The following is a 23,176-nucleotide window of genomic DNA, read 5'->3' as shown; positions in this document are numbered from 1 at the left end:
AAAGGGCAGCTGCTGTGAGAGCCCTCTCCATCCCCACCCACCTCACATGGTGTCTGTTGTGGGAGAGGAAGGTAAAGGAGATTGTGTGCCGCTCTGAGACTCTTTGGAGTGGAGGGCAGGATATAAATCCAATATCATCTTATTGTTCTTCTTCTAATGAATAAGAACAGAAGAGAAGACCTGTTGTCACAGGCCAGTGGCCCATCCAGTCCAACACTCTGTGTCACATAGGAACAGAAGAGAAGCCATGTTGGAGCAGGCCAATGGCCCATCCAGTCCAACACTTTGTGTCACAGAAGAACATAAGAGAAGCCATGTTGGAGCAGGCCAATGGCCCCTCCAGTCCAACACTCTGTGTCATAAAAGAACGGAAGAGAAGCCATGTTGGAGCAGGCCATTGGCCCATCCAGTCCAACACTCTGTCACATAGGAACATAAGAGAAGCCCTGTTGTATCAGGCCAATGGCCCATCCAGTCCAACACTCTGTGTCACATAAGAGAAGCCATGTTGGATGAGGCCATTGGCCCATCCAGTCCAACACTCTGTGTCACATAAGAACATAAGAGAAGCCATGTTGTATGAGGCCATTGGCCCATCCAGTCCAACACTCTGTGTCACATAAGAACAGAAGAGAAGCCATATTGGATCAGGCCATTGGCCCTTCCAGTCCAACACTCTGTGACACATAATTACATAAGAGAAGCCATGTTAGATCAGGCCAATGGCCTATCTTGTCCATCACTCTGTGTCACATAAGAACAGAAGAGAAGCCCTGTTGGATCAGGCCAATGGCCCATCCAGTCCAACACTCTATGTCACATAAGAACATAAGAGAAGCCATGTTGGATCAGGCCATTGGCCCATTCAGCCAGGGCTCCGGGGTCTGTACTGACTGCCAATAATATACCAAGTTCGGTACAAGCCATGTTAGCACAACCGACTCCATATTGTGAACTTTACTAACCCTGTGATTCTGCATTTCAAACAAGCACTAACCACTGAAGGGTGATGGATAACCACTCACAAACCACTCATCTGCAGGTGCCGTTTGGAGCCGGCAGGCCAGAGAAAGACAGCGGGGCTTATTCCTCCTTGAGGGGAAATAAGGAGCCTGGGAACAAACAACTGTCTCTCTGGGTGTGAGAAAGGAGTAATGTGTTTTCTTTGAAGTTCCCAGTTCTGAGTATACAGCTCTAAAACTAATTTTGCCCTAGTGGCTAATTGTTTGTACCATATCTTACCCTACTCTTCATGCTAAATATCATAGATTTATAACAGTTTGGCTTGCTTAATTCATGAAAAACATTTCTCATGAAATGTTAATTCATGAAAAACAGTTTGGCTTGCTTAATTCATGAAAAACAGAAAAAGGTCACTTATGCTGGCTAGAAAGGCAATGTATAAAGAACAGAAAACAGAAAAGGAAGTTTTAACTCTAAACCTAAAACTAAAGGGTTGCTAAGAGACTGCAGTAGGAAATGGCATAACCACAAAACCACATCGAGGGAGGCAGGAAGCCAGTAGCAGAGAAAAACACACAGAGCTTCAACTGCCAAAAACTGGGGAAGGGTGGGGGCCTCTTTAGGTTTTATATCTCCTCTTTCATTGAATTAATAAACCTTATTTATTCTATCACACACATATATATACACACTGTGGCTAATAGCCACTGATGGACCTCTGCTCCATATTTTTATCTAACCCTCTTGAAGCTGTCTATGCTTGTAGCTACCACCACCTCCTGTGGCACTGAATTCCACATGTTAATCACTCTTTGGGTGAAGAAGTACTTCCTTTTATCCGTTTTAACCTGACTACTCAGCAATTTCATTGAATGCCCACGAGTTCTTGTGTTGTGAGAAAGGGAGAAAGGCATCGGGCCCCATCACACCGTGGCAAATAGAAGGGGAAGATATGGAAGTAGTGACAGACTTCACATTTCTGGGATCCAAGATCACTGCAGATGGTGACTGTAGCCATGAAATTAAAAGACATTTGCTCCTTGGGAGGACAGCTATGGTGAACCTGGGCAGTATAATAAAAAGTAGGGACATCACCCTGCCATCAAAAGTCCATATAGTCAAAGCGATGGTATTCCCAGTAGTAACGTATGGCTGTGAGAGCTGGACCATAAGGAAGGCTGAGCGCAGAAGAATAGATGCTTTTGAGTTGTGGTGCTGGAGAAGACTCTTGAGAGTCCCTTGGACTGCAAGGAGATCCAATCAGTCAGTCCTAAGGGAAATCCACCCAGACTGTTCCCTGGAAGGTCAGATGCTGAAGCTGAAGCTCAAATATTTTGGCCACCCAATGAGGAGGGAGCCCTCCCTGGAGAAGACCCTGATGCTGGGAAAGACAGAAGGCCAAAGAAGAAGGGGGCGGCAAAAGAGGAGATGGCTGGACAGCGTTACTGATGTAACAAACACGAATTTGAGCAGACTTCAGGAGGGCCTGGCTGACTTTGCCCATGGGGTCGCAAAGAGTCAGACTTGACTGTGCTACTGAACAAGAAAAAACCAAACAGAGATCCCGATTGGTGATTCTTTTAATCTGCAGAAAACATTCCCAGGATTCCACACTGCCCACTTATATTAAGTACTGCTGCTTGCCATTCCCGTTTTGTCTGAAAACTTAGTTGGTCTTAAAGGTGCACTTGTCTATTGCTTTGTTTTAGGAAGGGAGGTTTGTGGCATTGTACAGAAGGCGCTGCGCCATGAAAGAGGAAGCCATGCAAATAGGGAAAGAAAGGTCCCCTGTGCAAAGCACCAGTCGTTTCCCAAACTGGGGTGACGTCGCTTTCACAACGTTTTCACGGCAGACTTTTTAGGGGCGGTTTGCCAAAAAGCTGTTCACAAAAGCACAAGGCTAATTACTGCAAACAATCCCCCCCCCCCCCAATATTGGCCCAAACTCCCCCAGCCCAGGGGGGCCACTTTCTGGCTGGCTGCAGGGGGGCAGAGAAAGGGATGGATCATCTGACCCTCGTCTGTTTGCAAATGCGCAGTCCCCTGCAGCAGAGTTACTCCCGAGGAGCCCCACTGAGTTGCGCACGGGTCGCCTTTTCCCTTCCTCTGCAGCACCCAAAGGGTTAAAAGAGCCGAGCTGCCGGCTAGAGAGGCCGTGCAATGGGGCGGGGAGGGGGAGGAAGGCGCATTTCCTGGGGGTTGGCCGAGGGAGGGGTTTGCATTTGCAGGGCGGAGGAGGGGGCTGCAAAGAAGCAGCTGCAGCAAGATCTTCCCGGGAGGTCTACTCAGAAGTAAGGCACCGGGGGGGGGCAGCCTCGAGATCTTGCAAGGGAGGGAGGGGAGGGGGTTATCATTTTCAGCGGTGGGGGGGCAACTCTGGGGAAGTTGCTGGACATTTGGGCGGGGGGGAGGGAAAAGTTTGTGCCCGGGGGGGGGGGGGACTTGAGAGGGGAGGAAGGCCAGAGAGCCCCCCCCCCAACACACACACACCCCCCCCAGGACGGTCGTTTTCTGATGTGGGGTGGGGGCTGATCTCTTGCAGCCAGAGGGTTGTAAGAGAAGAAACTATCAACACTCTTCTGCCAAAGTCTGGATCAGAAGTGCAAGAGTCCAGCGACTTCCCCAGCCCAGAGCCCCCGCTTTTGAACGGGCTGCAATAGAATACACAAGAGTGCCACTCTCTTAGACACCAGTTTTGTTCCACTGGGTAGGGGGGATTTCTTTTTGGGTGGGGGGGATCTAAAATCAGTGCCTTTCAGCACAAGCAAAATTCCATGTATGAATCTGACATTCTGTCTCTGGGCATTTTAAAATGGGCAGCCCCCCTCCCCCTCCCCAAAAATGCTGGGCTTCGGTGAAAAAGGGGCACGGGGGGGGGGACGGACTCCTGCCCAGTGTTCCCTCTAAACTGAGTTGGTGTGAGCTCCCTCACAGGTTTTAAGCCTCCAGCTCACACATTCCTGCCTTAGCTCAGGAAAAATGCCCCCAAGACACAATAGCTCACGCAATAGCTCACAGCTTTAATGCCAGTAGCTCACAAAGTAGAATTTTTGCTCACAAGACTTTGCAGCTTAGAGGAAACACAGCTCCTCTCTGCAATGGAATCAGCCACAGCCCCCTCCTGAGACCCAGATGGGGGCCTAGTGTGGGGCTGGGGGCTGCCCTGCGGAGGAGAGGAAAAGTGGGCAAGCTGTGCTGCCAGGGACCATAGAGCTGGCACTGCCAGGGAAGACTGCAGCAGGGGGCTCCCCTCTGACTGGCAGAGAGGGGAGGGGCATGCTGGGGTGGCCACACCCCCTGGCATCAGCCTCCCTCAGACCCAGGAACCAGTTGCACACGGGCACACATCGCTGTGAGGATTGTGGCATGAAAGATGTAGACGCCCCAAGGAGGGCCACAGCTGTGAGTCCAAGTACCCCCCCCCCCACAGCGGTGTTGTGCACACTCAACACACCGGAAGAGAACACACACGGCTGCTGCAGCCACATCATCCCTGCCCCCTCCCGCCACAACTCACTTGGCAGGGGCAGCTGTAACACAACCCCAAATTCTCCCTCCTGCAGCGGGGTTTGGGTGGAGAGAAAGACATCTTTTGCCAAGGGGGAGAGGGAAAGGTCCCCCCCACCCAGCAACACAACAGGGAGAAAACTGAGGGGAGGCGGGTTCAGGTCCTGCTAAGGGGGCTGCCAGCAGGAATACAAAACTTGCCTTTTGGTGGGTAGGAGGACTGATGGCGACTCCTTCATGCTGACTGGGTGGCCAGAATGCCAAACATTTTGACTGGTCCTCCCATCCCTCTGATGTGGTGTTGCCAGTGTCCAGGGAGGGGCTGGAGAGCATCTCAAATTACAACTCCAGAGATCAGTCTGAGGGCAGGAAGTGGCTGCTTTGGGGGGTGGGCTCGATGCCCCCCTCCCCTCCCCAGGCACCAGCCCCCCCCCCATAATTGCCAGGAATTTCCTAACCTGGAGTTGGCAACCTTGTGCATTCTGCAGAGTCTCTCACCTCCCCCAGTCCTCTTCCTCCCAGCAGCCCTGGTGCCCTCACTGGGAGAGGCCTCAGGAAGGGGACTGAACCCCATCCCCAAGCAAACCCCACCCCGAGAACAATCCCAGTCTATGCCAGCGCCAGATTAACCTTTGCCCTACACCAGCAGAGCACCGGTGCGGCTTTGGGTGGGCAGATCTCCAGGCACACTTGGTAGCCCTGAAGGGTGAGGAAGAGAAGGATTTCTGGGTTCCGCTTAAAAGCCATCAGTCTTGAAAAACGCAACAAAACGTTTGACACCAGATAACGTGGACTGGCTTTCTGTGGATGGACTAAATTCTTTATCCTGCACCTCGCTGAAAAAACAGTGGACTGAACGTGCAAGACTGTGAAGGGGGATGATTTGTTTCTTCAAGTATCTGTGTGCAGTCTGGATGCAAGAATTCATTACAGGCTGTTTTCTCATGGTTTTGGTTTAGGAGTCAATAGCAGACTCTTAACCTTCATTAAGTGCCTGTGTGCACTCTGGTTGGTTTTTCTGCAGGCGGTTTGAATTCATTTTAGTGCAGACTGGGAATATTGAAGTGCCTTTTGTGCACATTAATGTTTTCATCTTAGATTACTTAGGAGCAGAGTCTACTCAGAAGTAGAGGCCAAAAGGTTTTTGCCTGTTACATATAAATGTTTTGATAGTTATATTTATATTCAAGGAGTCCCCTTTTTTTCTTTTAAGCGATTTTATAGATTTATTAATTCAAAACGTACAATACAAAACACTATATAACCAACCAGCACTATACAACCAACCGAAAACAATACAGACGTAATACCATGCAAACAAACAAAAATAGTACAATCACAAAACAAAACATATCAGCATACTGTCAGGAGATGGAGACTCAAAGCAGTATTCATTGAAACAATGTATACTTTATTGGAAACTCATAGCTGGATACAAAAGTTGAGACTAATACCTGGGACTGGGTGTCTCTTAGTCTTATGGAATCTACATCAAAGCAATATCTAAACAAAGCCACTATTCTCAAAACAGCAGGGAGTGAAGGTGCCAACTTTCACACGAGAGCTTCCGCTTATCTCTTTGCCTCTGGGAAGATGCTGGCCGACCGCAGTATCTACTAACGGTCGCATTCATTTGCTCCTTTTACAACCTAAACAAAGTTAACACTTCAAACGTCCCCCCCTTTGATACGCATGCTAGCTAAAGTACAACAAAAGGCTTTGGGTTAGTGTGAAGAGTCCATTTGGTTAGTATTCTGTAATTTTTATTATGATAGAGTTACAGAGCCTGACATATACTGGAGAATAGTGGTGGAACTAAATTAGTCTAGACATCTGTGCTATACATCCAGATTAATGCATATCGTAGTATAATACATTTACTATTAATCTAGCATTCAAATTTCCTATCATATTGTGTACGTTTCCAAAACTTTCCCCATCTTGTTCTTATTTCACATATTTATCTTGCCCTCTTTACCAAAACCTTTGTTTTCACATCATTTTTAACCAGACATACAACGGTTGCCATGTATCTTTACACAATTGAACATTCGCTTCCTTTAATCTCACTGATAGATGGTCCATTTCTGCTACTTCCCTTTTTTTCTATAGCAAAGTGGTCGGCTGCAGTACTTCAGTCCAAGCTCTCTGCTCACGCCCTGAGTTTGATCCCAGCGGAAGCTGGTTCAGGTAGCCAGCTCCAGGTTGACTCAGCCTTCCATCCTTCTGAGGTTAGTAAAATGAGTCCCCAGCTTGTTGGGTGGAAAGTGTAGATGACTGGGGAAGGCAATGGCAAACCACCCCATAAAAAGTCTGCCGTGAAAACGTTATGATGCGACGTCATCCCAGAGTTGGAAACAACTGGTGCTTCCACAGGGGACTACCTTTACCTTACAGACCAAAAGAAGCCCCCCCTTTTTAATCTCCACCTGGGCAATTGTAATCTGTCCCCGGAGCATATGAAGGTTTGTGGGCTTTGCTAGTGTGTGTCCATTCTCATTTATTTTTGTGAGATGTTACTGCCTGTCTCTCTCCTTCCCCCAGAGAGAAGCCTTTCCTCTTCAGAGACAAGTGAACGAAGGCATCTTTCCACAGACGGAGGTGACTCAAGAGAAGGGGCAGGAGATGGAAGAGCAGGACCCAGAAGGACCTGGAACGGGCAAGAGAGAAAGCAAAGGCCCCAAACCTACCCTAGCTGGGAGTGGTGTTGGATTCTGGGAAAGCCCTGAGCCAGAGGTCTGTAATCAGCTCCCGGCGATCTCAGAGGAATATCGCCAGCGTTTCCGGCAATTCAGCTACCATGAGTCTGATGGGCCCCGAGAGGTTTGCAGCCAGCTCCATGGACTTTGCAGCCAGTGGCTGGAGCCGGAGAGGCACACCAAGAAGCAGATCGTGGACCTGGTGATCCTGGAGCAGTTCCTGACTCTCCTGCCCCAGGAAATGCAGGGCTGGGTCAGAGGATGTGGGCCGGAGACCAGTTCGCAGGCGGTGGCCCTGGCCGAAGGTTTCCTCCTGAGCCAGGCAGAGGAGAAGAGGCAGGCAGGACAGGTGAGGGGATTCCCTCCAGGTGTGTCTGATTCAAGCAACAATAGCTGACCTTATCCTAAAGGTTCCCTGCCAGATATTTGTCTTAAGTGTTAATCATCCAAGTGGGAGATGTAACAGCCTCCTAACCTACCTCTCAGGGTGTCTGTTGTGGGGAGAGGAAGGGAAGGAGATTACTAAACTGCTCTGACACTAAAAGCGAAGAGCAGGGGAAAAATTCCTTCCTTCCTTCCTTCCTTCCTTCCTTCCTTCCTTCCTTCCTTCCTTCCTTCCTTCCTTCCTTCCTTCCTTCCTTCCTTCCTTCCTTCCTTCCTTCCTTCCTTCCTTCCTTCCTTCCTTCCTTCCTTCCTTCCTTCCTTCCTTCCTTCCTTCCTTCCTCCCTCCCTCCCTCCCTCCCTCCCTCCCTCCCTCCCTCCCTCGCCGCTTTTTCTAGAGAATTTCTTCTCCCTCCAGATAACTCACCATCAGGTCTGCTGCTGGAAGGGTGCAGAGTCTGGGAGTGGGGCAGGATCCAATCCTTGGTCTCTTTTCCATCCCATCTCTTAACCCCCCCCCCTCCCTGCTCTTTCAGATGTGGGCCTCATCTGTGAAGAAAGAGCCTACATTCCCTGAGGCGGAAGGAGCTTCCTTGGAGCAAGGGCAGAAGGCGCAGGCCATGGAGCGTGCCCAAGATGCCCTCTCCTGTGGTAAGGGCCTTTTGTGCCTGGGTGTGATTGGGGCACCCTGTAAATGGGTAGACAGTTCAGGTCAGGGGAAATAATTAAACTCTTCTTCACAGAACACAGAATGAATTTGTGGCACTCCATGTCCACCAACTGTGATAGCTCTCAAAGGGGATTTGAAAAGTTCATGGAAGGCAGTTCTTCACATAAACAAAAATGTTCATCTCTCACCCTCCTTCAGTTCTACCCAATGAGGAAAAAGACCTTCCACCTTCTGTGCGGCAGAGCTCTGGAAAACACCTTCTTGGGGCCAATAATATGGGACAAATTTGGCTTCTATAACAGTTCTTATAGGGGCATCTGGTGGGCCTCTGTGGGAAGCAGGATACTGGGGTGGGGGGACCGGGTGTGGCCTGGCTCCCCCCAGGGGCTCTGGGGTGGGGCTTGGGGCAGATCTGATGTTGTGCTGTTGCATCTGTCTGAAAAGCTGTTTGTAGATACTGCCTGAAAATTCATCCATATTACCCTTGACTCTCCAGATGTGCTCAAGTCACATCTGGGCCAAACGTGACAGTGACGTGTCACTCAGCATTATTTCCACCCCTCTTCCGCACCCCCCCCCCCGACCTGACACGGGTCTCCCAGAAGTCTGAATTACGTTGTCAGCTTTTGTAATCCCCGAGGCTCACAGGTCCCTGTTACTTCTCTTCTGCCTCTCCCAGAATTTAGTAAAAAGTATTTAGAAGATTGTTAAGTGTAGACAGATTGAGGTTTTGCACCCCTGAGAAGCGGGTGTGTGAAGCAGGGTTGAAACCTGCAAGTGGAACAGACAGTCCTGGAAAACACCCTTCTTTCCTCCTTTGTCTCAGGAACAGGCAGTGGAGAGATGCTGTTGAGGTGTCGTCTTTTCAGAGGTGTGGAAACGGCTGCTGCGCCTTCAGGCCAGGTAGGGGATCTGAGCAGGGGACAGCCTGGGACTCCTTTCCTTCTTAGAGGGGCTTCTGCTCCTGCAGTCTCTAGCAGGTGAGAGAGGCTCTGGAGGCCACTCCCTCTACCCACCCCCAGCCACACATCCTGCACCTTCCCAGACAATCCCTCCCTTGTGCAGTCTCTGCCTGGCGTGACCTCTGAAGAGGAGGGATCTGCTTTTTCTTCCAGGGCCCCTTTTCCTTTGAGGAGGTGTCCGTCTCTCTCTCTGAGGCTGAGTGGGCCCTGCTGGATCCAGGACAAAGAGTTCTCTACTGGGAAGTCATGCTGGAGAACTACGGGAATGTGGCCTCTCTGGGTAAGGATCTTTCTTCGGTGCCAGAGGTGTGAGTTGCTGCCATTGTGATGAGGCTTGTGTCAAAACACTGAATAACAAATACACCATTTTGAGTCCTGTCCCGCTACTTGCCCAGGGGGAAGTGAAGCCAGTGTTGTGGCCATCACCCAAGCTGGAGAAAGTGTCCTGGCCTGAGGCAAAGGTGGGATGAAGGGGCCAGATCCTCATCTCTCTGTGGTCTGCCTTTTCAACACTCCTTTCCCCTGGATGGTCTGACTGCTGTTGCACAAAGCTCTTGTGTCAGGAGTTGAGTCCCCAGCCCCATTCAGAGACTCAACAGCCAGAGTTCTAAGAGGGGTGATCCGTAGATCTTTTACTGCGTATTGATAAGCAGGAGGAAAACGCTTGTCTCTCTGTACCAACAAACATCCGTAGTCCCTGAATTTCCTCAAGGTTTCCTGCACAAAACATAATATTTTATACCTTTCTAATAACAAAGCTGCCACGCTTAACATAAGGGAGAAGGGTGATGTTTGGTTCCAAAGTTCTCGCTTCTGGCATTTTGTTACATTTCATTAGTCCAGGGGGTCCTCCCCTCTATTCTTGGATAGAGGAATCCCCCCAGGATGGGATAATTCCTTTGGAACCCCTTGCTCTGCACCCCGATGTCTGCTCCCTGGCATTAGGGTGCAACCTTCTGGTTTTCCAGAATGTGTATATTGCCAGGTGTATCTTTCAGGCCCTTTGTCTTAGATATTCGGCTCGGTTCCAAAAACGTGCACTAATCACAACTTATACTTTGCAGTGTCTTCTGGACCTTATAGACTAGGAAGCCTGTCCGGAGGTACGAAAATTGTTTATCGTTCGAAGTGTACGTGGCCTTCCTTGCGTTTCCTAGTTCCTGCTAATGAAAATCCACTTTTCTACTGTAAAATGCTCAGTGAATGGCTTTGGCTCAATAGGGAATCGCATCTTCCTTTGTGCTGGAAGGCTGATGATGACTGCGGCCTTTGGCCACCCAAGAAAGAGGGTGATACTGGTTCATGTGTGTTAAGACAGAGTCAGTGCGATGTGCTGGGCACTCTGTGCATGTTCTAGTGCAGATCTGAATCTGCATCCTATGCTGTGATCTGGAAATGATCCCTCCCCCCTTATACTGGTTGGGATTGTGGGCTTTGATCTTGACCAGGTTTCTGTCCTTCTGGGAGACATGTTACTCCTGCGTGGATTTCTCTCCTTTAAGAATTCTCCCTCTCTCCCCGAGAGAACTCAGAAAGACTATGGTGGAGAGAGACAACAGCCCTGTCTCCAGAGAAAGGCTCGAGAGTTCCTCCAGAGAATCTGCAGAGAGGATTCCCTTCCCAAGTGAGCTGGCAGAGAGTGGGTTTCCTTCGCAGTTATCTCAAGGCAACAAGCAAGGAATGCCCAGGGACTTTTCTGCTTCACTTCTAAGCAACTCTTAGTTTGGTAGAATAATAAAACCTGCTGGGTGAGGCAGGAGGGAGGCCTTCTTGGGCCTGGAATCTGGAGCTTCAGAAGCTCCTTCTGGGCAAGACCTCAGCTGTGGCTCTTGAAAGGCCGTGGTGTCCTTAAATCCTCAGTATTCTGGGGAGAGGTGGGGGGTTGTTAAGGTCAGCCTAGCTGGACGAGGCCAAAGGGCCTGCAAAACGGTGCTCTTCCGCCAGGCATTTTTGAATTAAAATCAACAGCAACAGGAAGGCAGAAACTAATCCATCTGGCCCACTCCGAACACCATACTGTGACTGGGGATCTTTTTCTTATAGGACATCCAGCAGAAATACTTGAACAATAAAATCTAAACACCGATGGAGTTGGAAGTATCTGCCATCTTTAATACATTTTAATACATCAATATATTTGATCTATAAGCACCTACCATTGTTTTATCTAATTGTTTTATTTATGATGTACCTGTATTTATATTTTTATCTAATAATATTGGTCTTGTGACCTTTTAATGTGAGCCACCCAGTGTCTGCTTCGGCGGGGAGGGCGGGACACTAATAGAATGAATGAATGAATGAATAAATAAATAAAGGGCCGTCAGTCCTTTCCTACTGCAGTCAAATAGATGAATTTGGATGTTACTTTCCCTACCAGCTGCTAACACTCTCTCTCTCTCCCATTATTCCAGCAGAGGATGGTCAGAGGAATGAGGAGGGTGAGGAACTTCATCAGCAATTGCCAGACAGAGTTAATAATGAAGACATAAGAGGAAACATCAGGGATAAAAGCACACCTAAGAGAAGGAAAGACAGCTGTTGGGTTAAGGAGAGTGATGGAAGAAAGCGTAAGATACATTTTCCAAAGCACAATGTAATGAAGACAAGTAAAACCATTCAGTGTGGAAAGTACTTCAAATATAGATCACAGTTTCCTGTGAAGCAAAGAATACACAGAGGAGAGAAACCTCCACGGTGTGGAAAGAAATTCAATCAGAGTAGAAATCTCCAACAGCAAAGAATATGCAAAGATGATAACCGTTTTGAATGCTCAGAGTGTGGAAAGAGATTCAGTAGCAATGGCAATCTTCAACAGCATCAGAGAACCCACACAGGTGAGAAACCATTTGAATGCTCAGAGTGTGGAAAGAGATTCAGTCAGTGTGGCAGTCTTCAGTATCATCAAAGAACCCACACAGGGGAGAAACCTTTTGAATGCTCAGAGTGTGGAAAGAGATTCCGTCAGAGTGGCGGACTTCAACGGCATCAAAGATCCCACACAGGTGAGAAACCTTTTGAATGCTCAGAATGTGGAAAGAGATTCAGTCAGAGTGGCCATCTTCACCAACATCAGAAAACCCACAGAGGCAAGAAACTTTTTGAATGCTCAGAGTGTGGAAAGAGATACAGTCGGAATGATAGTCTTCATTGGCATCAGAGAACCCACACAGGTGAGAAACCTTTTGAATGCTTAGAGTGTGGAAAGAGATTCAGTCGGAGTGGTAGTCTTCAAAGGCATCAAAGATCCCACACAGGTGAGAAACCATTTGAATGCTTAGAGTGTGGAAAGAGATTCAGTCAGAGTGGTAGTCTTCAGTGGCATCAAAGATCCCACCAAAGTGAAAAACCTTTTGAATGCTCAGAGTGTGGAAAGAGATTCAGTCAGAATAACCGTCTTCAACGGCATCAAAGATCCCACACAGGAGAGAAACCATTTGAATGCTCAGAGTGTGGAAAGAGATTCAGTCAGAGTGGCAGTCTTCAACGGCATCAAAGATCCCACAGCAGTGAAAAACCTTTTGAATGCTCAGAGTGTGGAAAGAGATTCAGTGACAGGAGAAATCTTAAACGCCATCAGAAAACCCACACTGAAGAGAAACCATTTGAATGCTCAGAGTGTGGAAAGAGATTCAGTCAGAGTGACCGTCTTCAACGGCATCAAAGATCCCACACAGGTGAGAAACCGTTTGAATGCCCAGAGTGTGGAAAGAGATGCAGTCAGAGTGGTGATCTTCAACGGCATCAGACATCCCACAGAAGTGAAAAACCTTTTGAATGCTCAGAGTGTGGAAAGAGATTCAGTGACAGGAGAAATCTTAAACGCCATCAGAAAACCCACACAGAAGAGAAACCATTTGAATGCTCAGAGTGTGGAAAGAGATTCAGTCTGCGTTCCAATCTTCAACGGCATCAAAGATCCCACACAGGTGATAAACCGTTTGAATGCCCAGAGTGTGGAAAGAGATTCAGTCAGAGTGGCAGTCTTCAATGTCATCAAAGATCCCACACAGGTGAGAAACCTTTTGAATCCTCAGACTGTGGTAAGAGATTGCCAGAGTGGCCATCTTCAAGTGCATCAGAGAACACACACAGGGGAGAAACCATTTGAATGCTCAGAGTGTGGAAAGAGATTCAGTCAGAGTGGCAGTCTTCAATGTCATCAAAGATCCCACACAGGTGAGAAACCTTTTGAATCCTCAGACTGTGGTAAGAGATTGCCAGAGTGGCCATCTTCAAGTGCATCAGAGAACACACACAGGGGAGAAACCATTTGAATGCTCAGAGTGTGGAAAGAGATTCAGTCAGAGTGGCAGTCTTCAATGGCATCAAAGATTCCACACAGGTGAGAAACCTTTTGAATGCTCAGTGTGTGGAAAGAGACTCAGTTGGAGTGGCAATCTTCACCAACATCAGAGAACCCCCAAAGGTGAGAAACTTTTTGAATGTTCAGAGTGTAGGAAGAGATTAATTACAAGTGGTCATCTTCAAGAGCATCAGAGAACCCTCACATGGAAAAATCCTTTTGAATGCTCATTGTGTGGAAAGAGATTCAGTACAAATGGCCATCTTCAAGACCATCAGAGAACCCACACAGGGGAGAGACCTTTTGAATGCTAAGACTGTGGAAAGAGATTTAGTGTGAATTCACACCTTCAAAAGCACAAAAAAACCACACACAGGGGAAAAACCTTTTGAATGCTCAGAGTGTGGAAAGAGATTTAGTCGGAGTAGCCATCTTCAAGACCATCAAAGAACCCACACAGCAGAGAAACACTTTGAAAGCTTGGAGTGTGGTAAGAGACTCATATTCCTATGAGAAGAAAAAATGGAAAAAGCCTAAAGAAGCCGAAGTGGCTCCATAAAGGGCTCTCTAAAGACTCGAGAAATAAAAAAGACTCCTTTAGGAAATGGAAGGAGGGCCTTATTACCAAGGATGAATATAATCAAATCACCAGTGCTTGTAGAGAAAAAGTTAGGAAAGCTAAAGCTTAGTATGAGCTTAGGCTGGCCAAAGATGCTAAAAACAACAAAAAAGGGTTCTTTTCTTATGTTCAGAGTAAGAAAAAGAGCAAGGACACGGTAGGCCCATTGCGAGGGCAAGAAAGTGAAATTGTAACAGGTAATGAAGAAAGGGCGGAACTGCTCAATTCTTACTTGTCCTCAGTCTTCTCTTTTGAGGGAAACGGTGCTGAACATGGCAAAAACAGAACATATATGGAGGGTATGAAGTTCCAACCTAGGATCAGTATAGGGGTAGTACATAAACACCTAGTTTCCTTAAATGAAACTAAGTCCTCAGGGCCAGAAAAATTGCATCCAAGGGTTCTAAAAGAGCTTGCAGATGTAATTTCTGAGCCTCTGGCAGGGGGGTGGATGGATGGATGGAGGCCTCCCTCCCCCACTGCTCTGCTGGGGTGATGCTCTGGTTTGCACAGCCCCCCAGGAGGAGGAGTCCCTTCCTTTCCCGCCCTCCTCCTGGACGAAGGGGCAGCCCTTCCACCACCCCCAGCCCGGAGGGGGCATGCATGGGGTCAGCCTCTCTGGCCCACGGAAGAGCCCCCCCCCGAGTCCCCCCCCAGCCTCTCCCCTCCTTCCAGGCGGAGATTCCCCCCCCCTGCTTTCTCTCTCGGGGGGGGGGGGGGCTGCAAGCGAAGGAGAGTCTCTTGCAGGGAGGGGGCAAGAAGCCCTGGGAGGGGGGGCAGATCCCTTTCCCGGAAGCCCCCAGGCTCTGCCTCCCCCCCCCCCAAGGATATTGGCCCAAACTCCCCCAGCCCGGAGGGGCCACTTTCTGGCTGGCTGGGGGGGGGGGGGCTCCGGCAGCCTTTTCTCTCCAAGGCGGGGGGGGGGGCGCAGAGAAAGGGATGCATCTGACCCTCCTCCGTTTCCAAAGGAGCCCCCTTTTAAAACCAGCCCCCCTGCAGCAGAGTTACTCCCGAGGAGCCCACTGAGTTGCCCAGGACCGGGCTGCAGCTTTTCCTGGAGGGGGGGTCGCCTTTTCCCTTCCGCTGCAGCACCGGAGCCCGGGCAATGGGGGGGGGGGGCGAGGGCAGGGTTTGCATTTGCAGGGCAAAGGAGGGGGCTGCAAAGAAGCAGCAGCAAGAGCTTCCTGGGAGGTCTCCTCAGAAGTAAGGCACAGGGGGGGGAAGTCAGCCTCGAGATCTTGGGAAGGAAGGAGGAGGGGTCATCATTTTCACGGGGGGGGGGACAACTCTGGTTAAGTTGCTGCACATTTGGGCAAGGGGGGGTTCCGGGAAAGGCCCACTTTGAGGGGGGGGGTGACTTGAGAGGGGAAGAAGGCCACAGAGGTCCCCCCCCCCATCCCAAGACAGCCATTCTCTCCACTGGGGGGGGGGGGCAGATCTCTTTCAGCCAGAAGCCAGCTGTGATTCCGGGAGAGCTTCAGGCCCCGCCTGGAGGGTGGCAACCGTCTTAGCCCTCAGCTTTGTTCCACTGTGCAAGGGGGGCTTTTTATTGCGGGGGGGGGTCTAGAATAAATGTATTTCGGCACAAGGAAAGTTACATGATGTATGAATCTGTCATTCTGTCTCTGGTCATTTCACGGCCAGATCTACATATTTTTGAGGGGGGGGGAGTAAAAAATGGCGCCCCTTATGTTTTTTCTTTGTATATATGTATATATATATCCATCCACCAGGCTGTCGAGAGAGAGAGAGATGTATATGAGCAATTTTTAAAATATAGACGTATAATAAAACTAACTCCAGAGGAAAAAAACAACAAACGAATGAATTATTTGTTCTTTGGCTTTTTCAGTGACGATGGAATAACTGTATGAACATATGGACATATGAAGCGGCCTTCTACTGAATCAGACCTTTGGTCCATCAAAGTCAGTCTTGTCTACTCAGACTGGCAGCAGCTCTCCAGGGTCTCAAGCTGAGGTTTTTCACACCTACTTGCCTGGACCCTTTTGAGTTGGAGATGCCGGGGATTGAACCTGGGACCTTCTGCTCACCAAGCAGATGGTCTACCACTGAGCCACAGCCCCATTCATGGCTCTCCAGGGTCTCAAGCGGAGGTTCTTCACACCTCCTTGCCTGGACCCTGTTTGGTTGGAGATGCCGGGGATTGAACCTGGGACCTTCTGCTTCCCAAGCAGATGCTCTACCACTGAGCCACAGCCCCATTCATGGCTCTCCAGGGTCTCAAGCTGAGGTTTTTCACACCTCCTTGCCTGGACCCTGTTTGGTTGGAGATGCCGGGGATTGAACCTGGGACCTTCTACTTACCAAGCAGATGCTCTACCACTGAGCCACCGTCCCTCCCCTAAATCAATTCTAAATGTATATATTTGTTATCTATTGTTGTACATTGCCCAGAGCCCGGCACTAGCTGGGATAGGGCGATTCATTAAGTTGAATCAATCAATCAATCAGTAAATTAATGTAGTGGTACTTAGCCTTGTAAGTATGCACAGGACTATGTAATTACACCACTGTAGAAGAGCTCATGCTTTGCTTCAGTTATGTAATGTGTCCCCTCCAAGCTGAGTTAGCGTGAGCTAGCTCACAGTTTTTTAGCCTTCAGCTCACACAGTTTTGTCTTAGCTCAGGAAAAATGGCCCCAGAGCAAACTAATTGATGCAGGAGCTCACCGCTTTATCGCTAGTAGATCACAAAGTAGAATGTTTGCTCACGAGACTCCACAGCGTAGAGGGAGTATTCTTCTGTTTGGGCAAGGCACTTCCTTCAATGGGACCTTTGCAAAGACATTGCCTGTCAAATGAGGGACAGGGTAAAAGCCGGAACAGCCCGCAAACGGAAACTGCGTCGCAAACGGAAACTGGGTTTTAGCGATTTCCATTTGCGGTGCAGAAGCCGCGGCTCTAACTGCTCCTCCGGCGCAGATGGTGGGAAATCCGACCAGATGCTGTGCAGTGAAGAGGGTCGTCACTCCGAGGTGAGCTGTATGCGAAAACGGTTAATGTTAGCTGCCACAAAAAACACTGGGATGCATCACAATATTCTAGAACAGAAAAAGCGGAACTCGCACATCCTTATTACCCCGTTCCGGGCCAAAATGCCTCTAGAACATCCCGGAATGGGCCGGAACAGGTGTGTTCTGGAGTGTCTCTGATGCATCCCAGTGTTTTTCGTGACAGTCTACATTGTTTGATGCCCATTCCGGCTCGTTCCGGCTTTTATCCTGTCGCAACTTTGTTGGTCTTAAGGTGCCACTGGGCTGCCAGGAATGCACACAGACCCAAGGAGGAGAAAGGGGGGGAGCGGTGTTTGCCCTCGGCTTCGAGGACACCGCTGGGATGCCCTCGCTTTCTCCCCCGGTCTGCTGCATTTGCACCCTCCTCAGTTTCAAGGAGCGATGCCATGACTTTCTGCTCCCTGGATCTGTACACACAGACCCAGGGAGGAAAAAAACGTAGGGGGGGGCAATTTGGCACACACGCACACCCCCGATGGTGCCGGGGGCAGGCAGCCCCTCTTGCCCTCCCCTAGATCCGGCTCTGGTGGGCACCCTGGGTAGTTGTGACTACGTAATTTTGGAATTGGGGAAGGGAAAAGCTGTACATAGTCAAGATGTATAGGTTGGACTTCAGAAAGGCAATCTTCAACATACTTTATGAACTATGAAAACTATGCTGGGTAAAATCCCATGGTCAGAAATATTTTTGATGGGGGTTCAAGAGGGGTGGAAGTTTCTTAAAAGCCAAATATTGAAGGCACAATCCCAAGCAATTCTTATGAGAAGAAAAATGGAAGAAGCCTAAAGAAGCCAAGGTGACTCCATAAGCAGTTCTCAAAAGACTTGAGAAATATATATTTAGGGGGAGGTGTTTGTGAGTTTCCTGCATTGTGCAGGGGGTTGGACTAGATGAACCTGGAGGTCCCTTCCAACTCTAGGATTCCTGACCCTGAGAGCGGTTCCTCAGTGGAAGAGGCTTCCTCCTCGGGAGGTGGTGGGCTCTCCCTGGGAAGTTTTGAAACAGAAGCTAGATGGCCACCTGACAGCAATGAGGATCCTGTGAATTTAGGGGGAGGTGTTTGTGAGTTTCCTGCATTGTGCAGGGGGTTGGACTAGATGACCCTGGAGGTCCCTTCCAACTCTAGGATTCTATATATAAAGACTCATTATGAACTGGAAGGAGATGACCAAGGATGAATATAAACAAATAATGACTGCTTGTAGAGAGAAAGTTTGGAAAGTTAAAGCTCAGTATGAGTTTAGGCTAGTGAGAGATTCTAAAAACAAAAAGGGTTCTTTATGTTCAAAGAAATCTGTTCTAGGAGTGTCTCATCCAAGTCTTCCTAACAACATGTATATAAGTGTCTCCAGAGATCTTGAGGTCTTAGTGGACCATACGCTGAACATGAGTAAACAGTGTGATGCGGTGGCTAAAAAGGCAAATGCAATTTTGGTCTGTATCAACAGTAGTGTCCAGATCACGTGATGTGATGGTATCACTTTGCTCTGCTCTGGTAAGACCTCACCTGGAGTCTTGTGTTCAGTTTTGGGCACCACATTTTAAGAAGGATATAGACAAGCTGGAACGGGTCCAGAGGAGGGTGACAAAGATGGTGAGGGGTCTGGAGACCAAGTCCTATGAGGAAAGGCTGAAGAAGCTGGGGATGTTTAGCCTGGAGAGGAGGCGGCTGAGAGGTGATAGGATCACCATCTTCAAGTCCTTGAAAGGGCAGCTTCTGCGAGAGCTCTCTCAGCCCCACCCACCTCACAGGGTGCCTGTTGTGGAGCAGGAAGATAAAGGAGATTGTGAGCCGCTCTGAGACTCAGATTCAGAGCGAAGGGTGGAGTATAAATCCAATATCACCATCTTCTTCTCCGGTGGGGGAAGTCATCCACAGTGGTTAGGTCCCACCCACTCTCCCACCAGGCAGGGCTGTGCAAACTTTTGGGATGCCTTCCAGATCGTGGGGCGGGGGGGGAGTGTCCTTCCCAGACATAGAATAGCCAAGTCCCAAACTACTGAAAACTCCACACAGAAAAGGAACTTAACCAAGTAATACAACTTTATTAATCCAACCATGCAAAAGGGGAAGAAAAGAAAAAAGAGCCAACCTTTCAAGTAGGCGTAACAACAGCCTCTCAGGGTGGGAAAAATAATTGGATGATTTCACTCCACCGAAGAGAAGAAACCTTCAGGTAAGCCAATATTTCGTTTTCAGAATTCCTCAATAACATTTTCTTGTTAAAATACTTCTTGCACCAGAGTCTGAGAAAACCAACTACATGGAAAGTGCTGTAAGAGAGAGGTTTATTTTTCCCCACCGACATGTCTGAGAGACGGGCTGCTTCGCTGGAGATGAAAGTCACTCCTTATCAAGAGCAGTTGAGCATTCCTTCGAAGTTTAGGATGGAAGGAAGGGACAGGCTTCATTCCCCATCACCCCCCAAAAAGACTTTGGCAGGGCTCTGAGCTGGATCGTAAATCTCACATCTCCAGGGCTCTAGACTTGAGCTAAAACAAGGACTCTGTAGGAAAACTCGGGGAGCTCCTGACGCTGGACAAAAGGAGCGAGCTTTTCACCATCTCTTAAGACCCAGAGAGATCAATCAACAGCTGGGGGATTCCTCCAAACTGGTGCGTGTCGTTCCTCAATTCAGCCCACCCTCATTCCTCACCAGAAGTCCCCACGATGAATCTTCTGATGTGCTCTTAGGCTGCCATTAAGGGAGAAGCACTTCCCACACTCCAAGCATTTATGTGGCTTCTCCCCTGTGTGAATCTTTTGATGTGACCTTAGGTGGCCACTTTGGGAGAAGCACTTTCCACACTCCAAGCATTTATATGGCTTCTCCCCAGTATGAATATTTTGATGTGCTTTTAAAAAGTCATTCCGAGAAAAGCACTTTCCACACTCCAAACATTTAAATGGCTTCTCCCCAGTATGAATATTTTGATGTGACCTTAAACTGCTATCCTGGGTGAAGCACTTTCCACACTTCACGCATTTATATGGCTTCTCCCCAGTATGAATATTTTGATGTGCTTTTAAGATGTCATTCCGGGAAAAAAACTTTCCGCACTCCAAGCATTTATATGACTTCTCCCCAGTATGACTCTTTTGATGTGCTTTTAGGGTGTCATTCCGAGAGAAGCACTTTCCACACTCCAAGCATTTATATGGCTTCTCCCCAGTATGAATCTTTTGATGTTCTTTTAAGTTGTCATTCCGAGAGAAGCACTTTCCACACTCCAAGCATTTAAATGGCTTCTCCCCAGTATGAATCTTTTGATGTGCATTCAAGCTGCCATTGTGGGAGAAGCACTTTCCACACTCACAGCATTTATATGGCTTTTCCTTGGTATGAATCTTTTGATGTGCAGTTAGGCTGTTATTCTGGGAGAAGCACTTTTCACACTCTAAGCATTTATATGGCTTCTCCCCAGAATGACACTTTTGATGTATCTTTAGGTAGCTACTCTGAGAAAAGTATTTTCCACACTCTAAACATTTGTATGGCTTCTCCCCTGTGTGAACCTTTCGATGTCTCCTTAGGTGGCTGCTCTGAGAGAATCCCTTTCCACACTCTAAGCAGTTATATGGTGTCTCCCCAGTATGAACCTTCTGATGTACAATTAGGCTGCCATTGAGGGAGAAGCATTTTCCACACTCAGTGCATATATATGGCTTCTCCCCAGTATGAATCCTCTGATGTTCTTTTAGGTTGTCACTCCGAGAGAAGCACTTTCCACACTCCAAGCATTTATATGGCTTTTCTCCAGTATGAATCTTTTGATGTGCTTTTAGGATGCCATTCCGAGAGAAGCACTTTCCGCACTCCAAGCATTTGAATGGCTTCTCCCCAGTATGAATTGTTTGATGTGCAGTCAAGCTGCCAGTCTGGGAGAAGCACTTTCCGCACTCCAAGCATTTAAATGGCTTCTCCCCAGTATGAACCATTTGATGTGTTTTTAGGGTGTCATTCCGAGAGAAGCACTTTCCACACTTCAAGCATTTGAATGGCTTCTCCCAAGTATGAATCTTTTGATGGGCAGTCAGGTTGCCATTCTGGGAGAAGCACATTCCACACTCAGAGCATTTATATGGCTTCTCCCCAGTATGAATCTTTTGATGTGCTTTTAGGGAGCCATTCTGAGAGAAGCACTTTCCACACTTCAAGCATTTATATGGCTTTTCCCCAGTATGAATCTTTTCATGTATCCTTAGGTTGTTTCTCTGAGAAAAGCGCTTTCCACATTCTAAACATATATATGGCTTCTCCCCAGTATGAAACTTTTGATGTGCAGTTAGCTGAGCATTCCAAGAGAAACACTTTCCACACTCCAAGCATTTATATGGCTTCTCCCCAGTATGACTCTTTTGATGTATTCTTAGATGGCTAATCTGGGAATAGCACTTTCCACACTGTGAACATTTGTATGGCTTCTCCCCTGTGTGACACTTTCGATGTCTCCTTAGCTGGCTGATCTGAGAGAAGCACTTTCCACACTCCAAGCAGTTATATGGCTTCTCCCCAGTATGAATATTTTGATGTGCTTTTAGGTTGCTATAATAAGAGAAGCACTTTCCACACTCCAAGCAGTTATACGGCTTCTCCCCTGTGTGAACCCTTTGATGGACAGTTAGTGAACTACTCCAATGGAAGCACTTCCCACATTCCACACATTTATGCCTTTTCAAGAATGCTGGAACTTTATGAGATGTCTTAGCACTGAATTGGCAGCTGGACCCCTTCTGGTTCATGGTACCATTAGACCTTTTCTTTCTCTTCCGTGTTTCATCTTGGGCTGAGACCTCAGGCTTCTTTCTGCTCTGACAGGCCTCCAATTCTTTTCTTTGCTTCTGTTTCCATTCCCTGTTCTTTCTGCAATGTCTCTCGGGTACCACTTGACCCCCAGATTGTGCATCCACTTGTATGTTGTTGTCTTTTCCCACAAATCTCCCTCCTGATTCCTTCTCAAACACATCTGCAACTGCAAAAGAGAGACCAAAATCATATATGAATGAAAAAGTTACAAAATACCAGTTAGCAGGTAAGGTCAGTAGTCAATGGTGCTTTCTATAACCAGAGCCAAGGGCTTGCAAAAACCTCAGCAATACCTAAACCAGGGGTGTCAAACCCCAGAGGGCTCCTATCAGACCCCCAAGCAACTGGCTGTCATCTGCTCTCTTCTCCCTCTCGCTTCCTTCTGCAGCACAACTTGCTTTGCCAGGCTTGTTCAACTGCCCGGGAGCTACATAGCAAAGCCTCCATTTTCTCCATGGGCTGAGGCTCCTTCCTTGGGGAGGAGGGATAGTATCTTGGTGGGGAGGGTGGGGTATGAATTGAATCAAACATAAACATCAACATCTCTCAATTGCACAGCAGAGTTACTGAGCCAAGCCTCTCTCCTTTCTATTGGCTGAGAATCCTCCCGCTCCTGGTCCCCTGGGGAAGGAAGGAAAGAGCCACAGCTTCCTTTGTCGAGTTCCCTGGATCTCACAGGAGAGATTCAAAGAAAGCACCTTTAAGACCAGTGAGTGTTAAGTTTATATCTCTGCTACCTGGCATTACATTTTATGACACACTTGGCCGGCCTGACAAGGTCTCATTTCTATCAGGTCCGGCCCACGTAACAAATGAGTTTGACACCCCTAATCTAAACACACACCAGGATGATCGGGAAAAATTAGAAAGGGGTGACCAAGGGAAGGAGGAGGTGATTTCTTTCTTTCCACTCTTACAGAACTTTGCTCTTGAGCTCCCATTCAGGTTAATAAGGTTTCTAGTGGACGTTTAGGCAACACATAAAACAGAACAGGAAAAGGAATGCTTTAAAAATCTTGAATTTTGTTGAAATATGTTGATTAAATAAAAAAGAATAAAAATATGGAACGGTCAAATCCAAAGATTAGAACACTTAAATCCAGATATTGGAGATGTGGACAGACAAGATAGATAATCCTAAAACCTGGAAAATGATCTAGTCTTGCAGAAGAATTGGAGAGGTTGGGAGAACACAGGGGGTTTCAATACCCTAAAATAATAGA

General features: G+C 48.1%; 2 protein-coding genes and 1 pseudogene across 2 annotated transcripts; 2 read left to right on the top strand and 1 right to left on the bottom strand.

The window, feature by feature from the left end:
* Positions 1 to 1,009: 1,009 nt before the first annotated feature.
* LOC132571031 (neurotrophin receptor-interacting factor 1-like) lies at positions 1,010 to 9,494 on the top strand. Its single transcript, XM_060237662.1, has 5 exons — positions 1,010 to 1,138; positions 7,015 to 7,071; positions 8,087 to 8,201; positions 9,047 to 9,123; positions 9,336 to 9,494. The coding sequence occupies exons 1-5, from the start codon at positions 1,010 to 1,012 to the stop codon at positions 9,492 to 9,494; spliced, it is 537 nt and encodes a 178-aa protein (XP_060093645.1).
* Positions 9,495 to 12,189: 2,695 nt separating this feature from the next.
* LOC132571030 (zinc finger protein 135-like) lies at positions 12,190 to 19,717 on the top strand (annotated as a pseudogene).
* An 81-nt stretch (positions 19,718 to 19,798) lies between these two features.
* Positions 19,799 to 21,987, bottom strand: LOC132571029 (zinc finger protein 91-like). The gene has a single exon (XM_060237661.1). It carries the CDS (start codon positions 21,887 to 21,889, stop codon positions 19,799 to 19,801), a length of 2,091 nt encoding a protein of 696 aa, XP_060093644.1. The 5' UTR covers positions 21,890 to 21,987.
* Between the last annotated feature and the right edge of the window lie 1,189 nt (positions 21,988 to 23,176).

Source organism: Heteronotia binoei, chromosome 5, assembly GCF_032191835.1.
Source record: "Heteronotia binoei isolate CCM8104 ecotype False Entrance Well chromosome 5, APGP_CSIRO_Hbin_v1, whole genome shotgun sequence".
NCBI classification, from domain to species: domain Eukaryota; kingdom Metazoa; phylum Chordata; class Lepidosauria; order Squamata; family Gekkonidae; genus Heteronotia; species Heteronotia binoei.
This window is presented reverse-complemented; position numbering and strand designations above follow the sequence as displayed.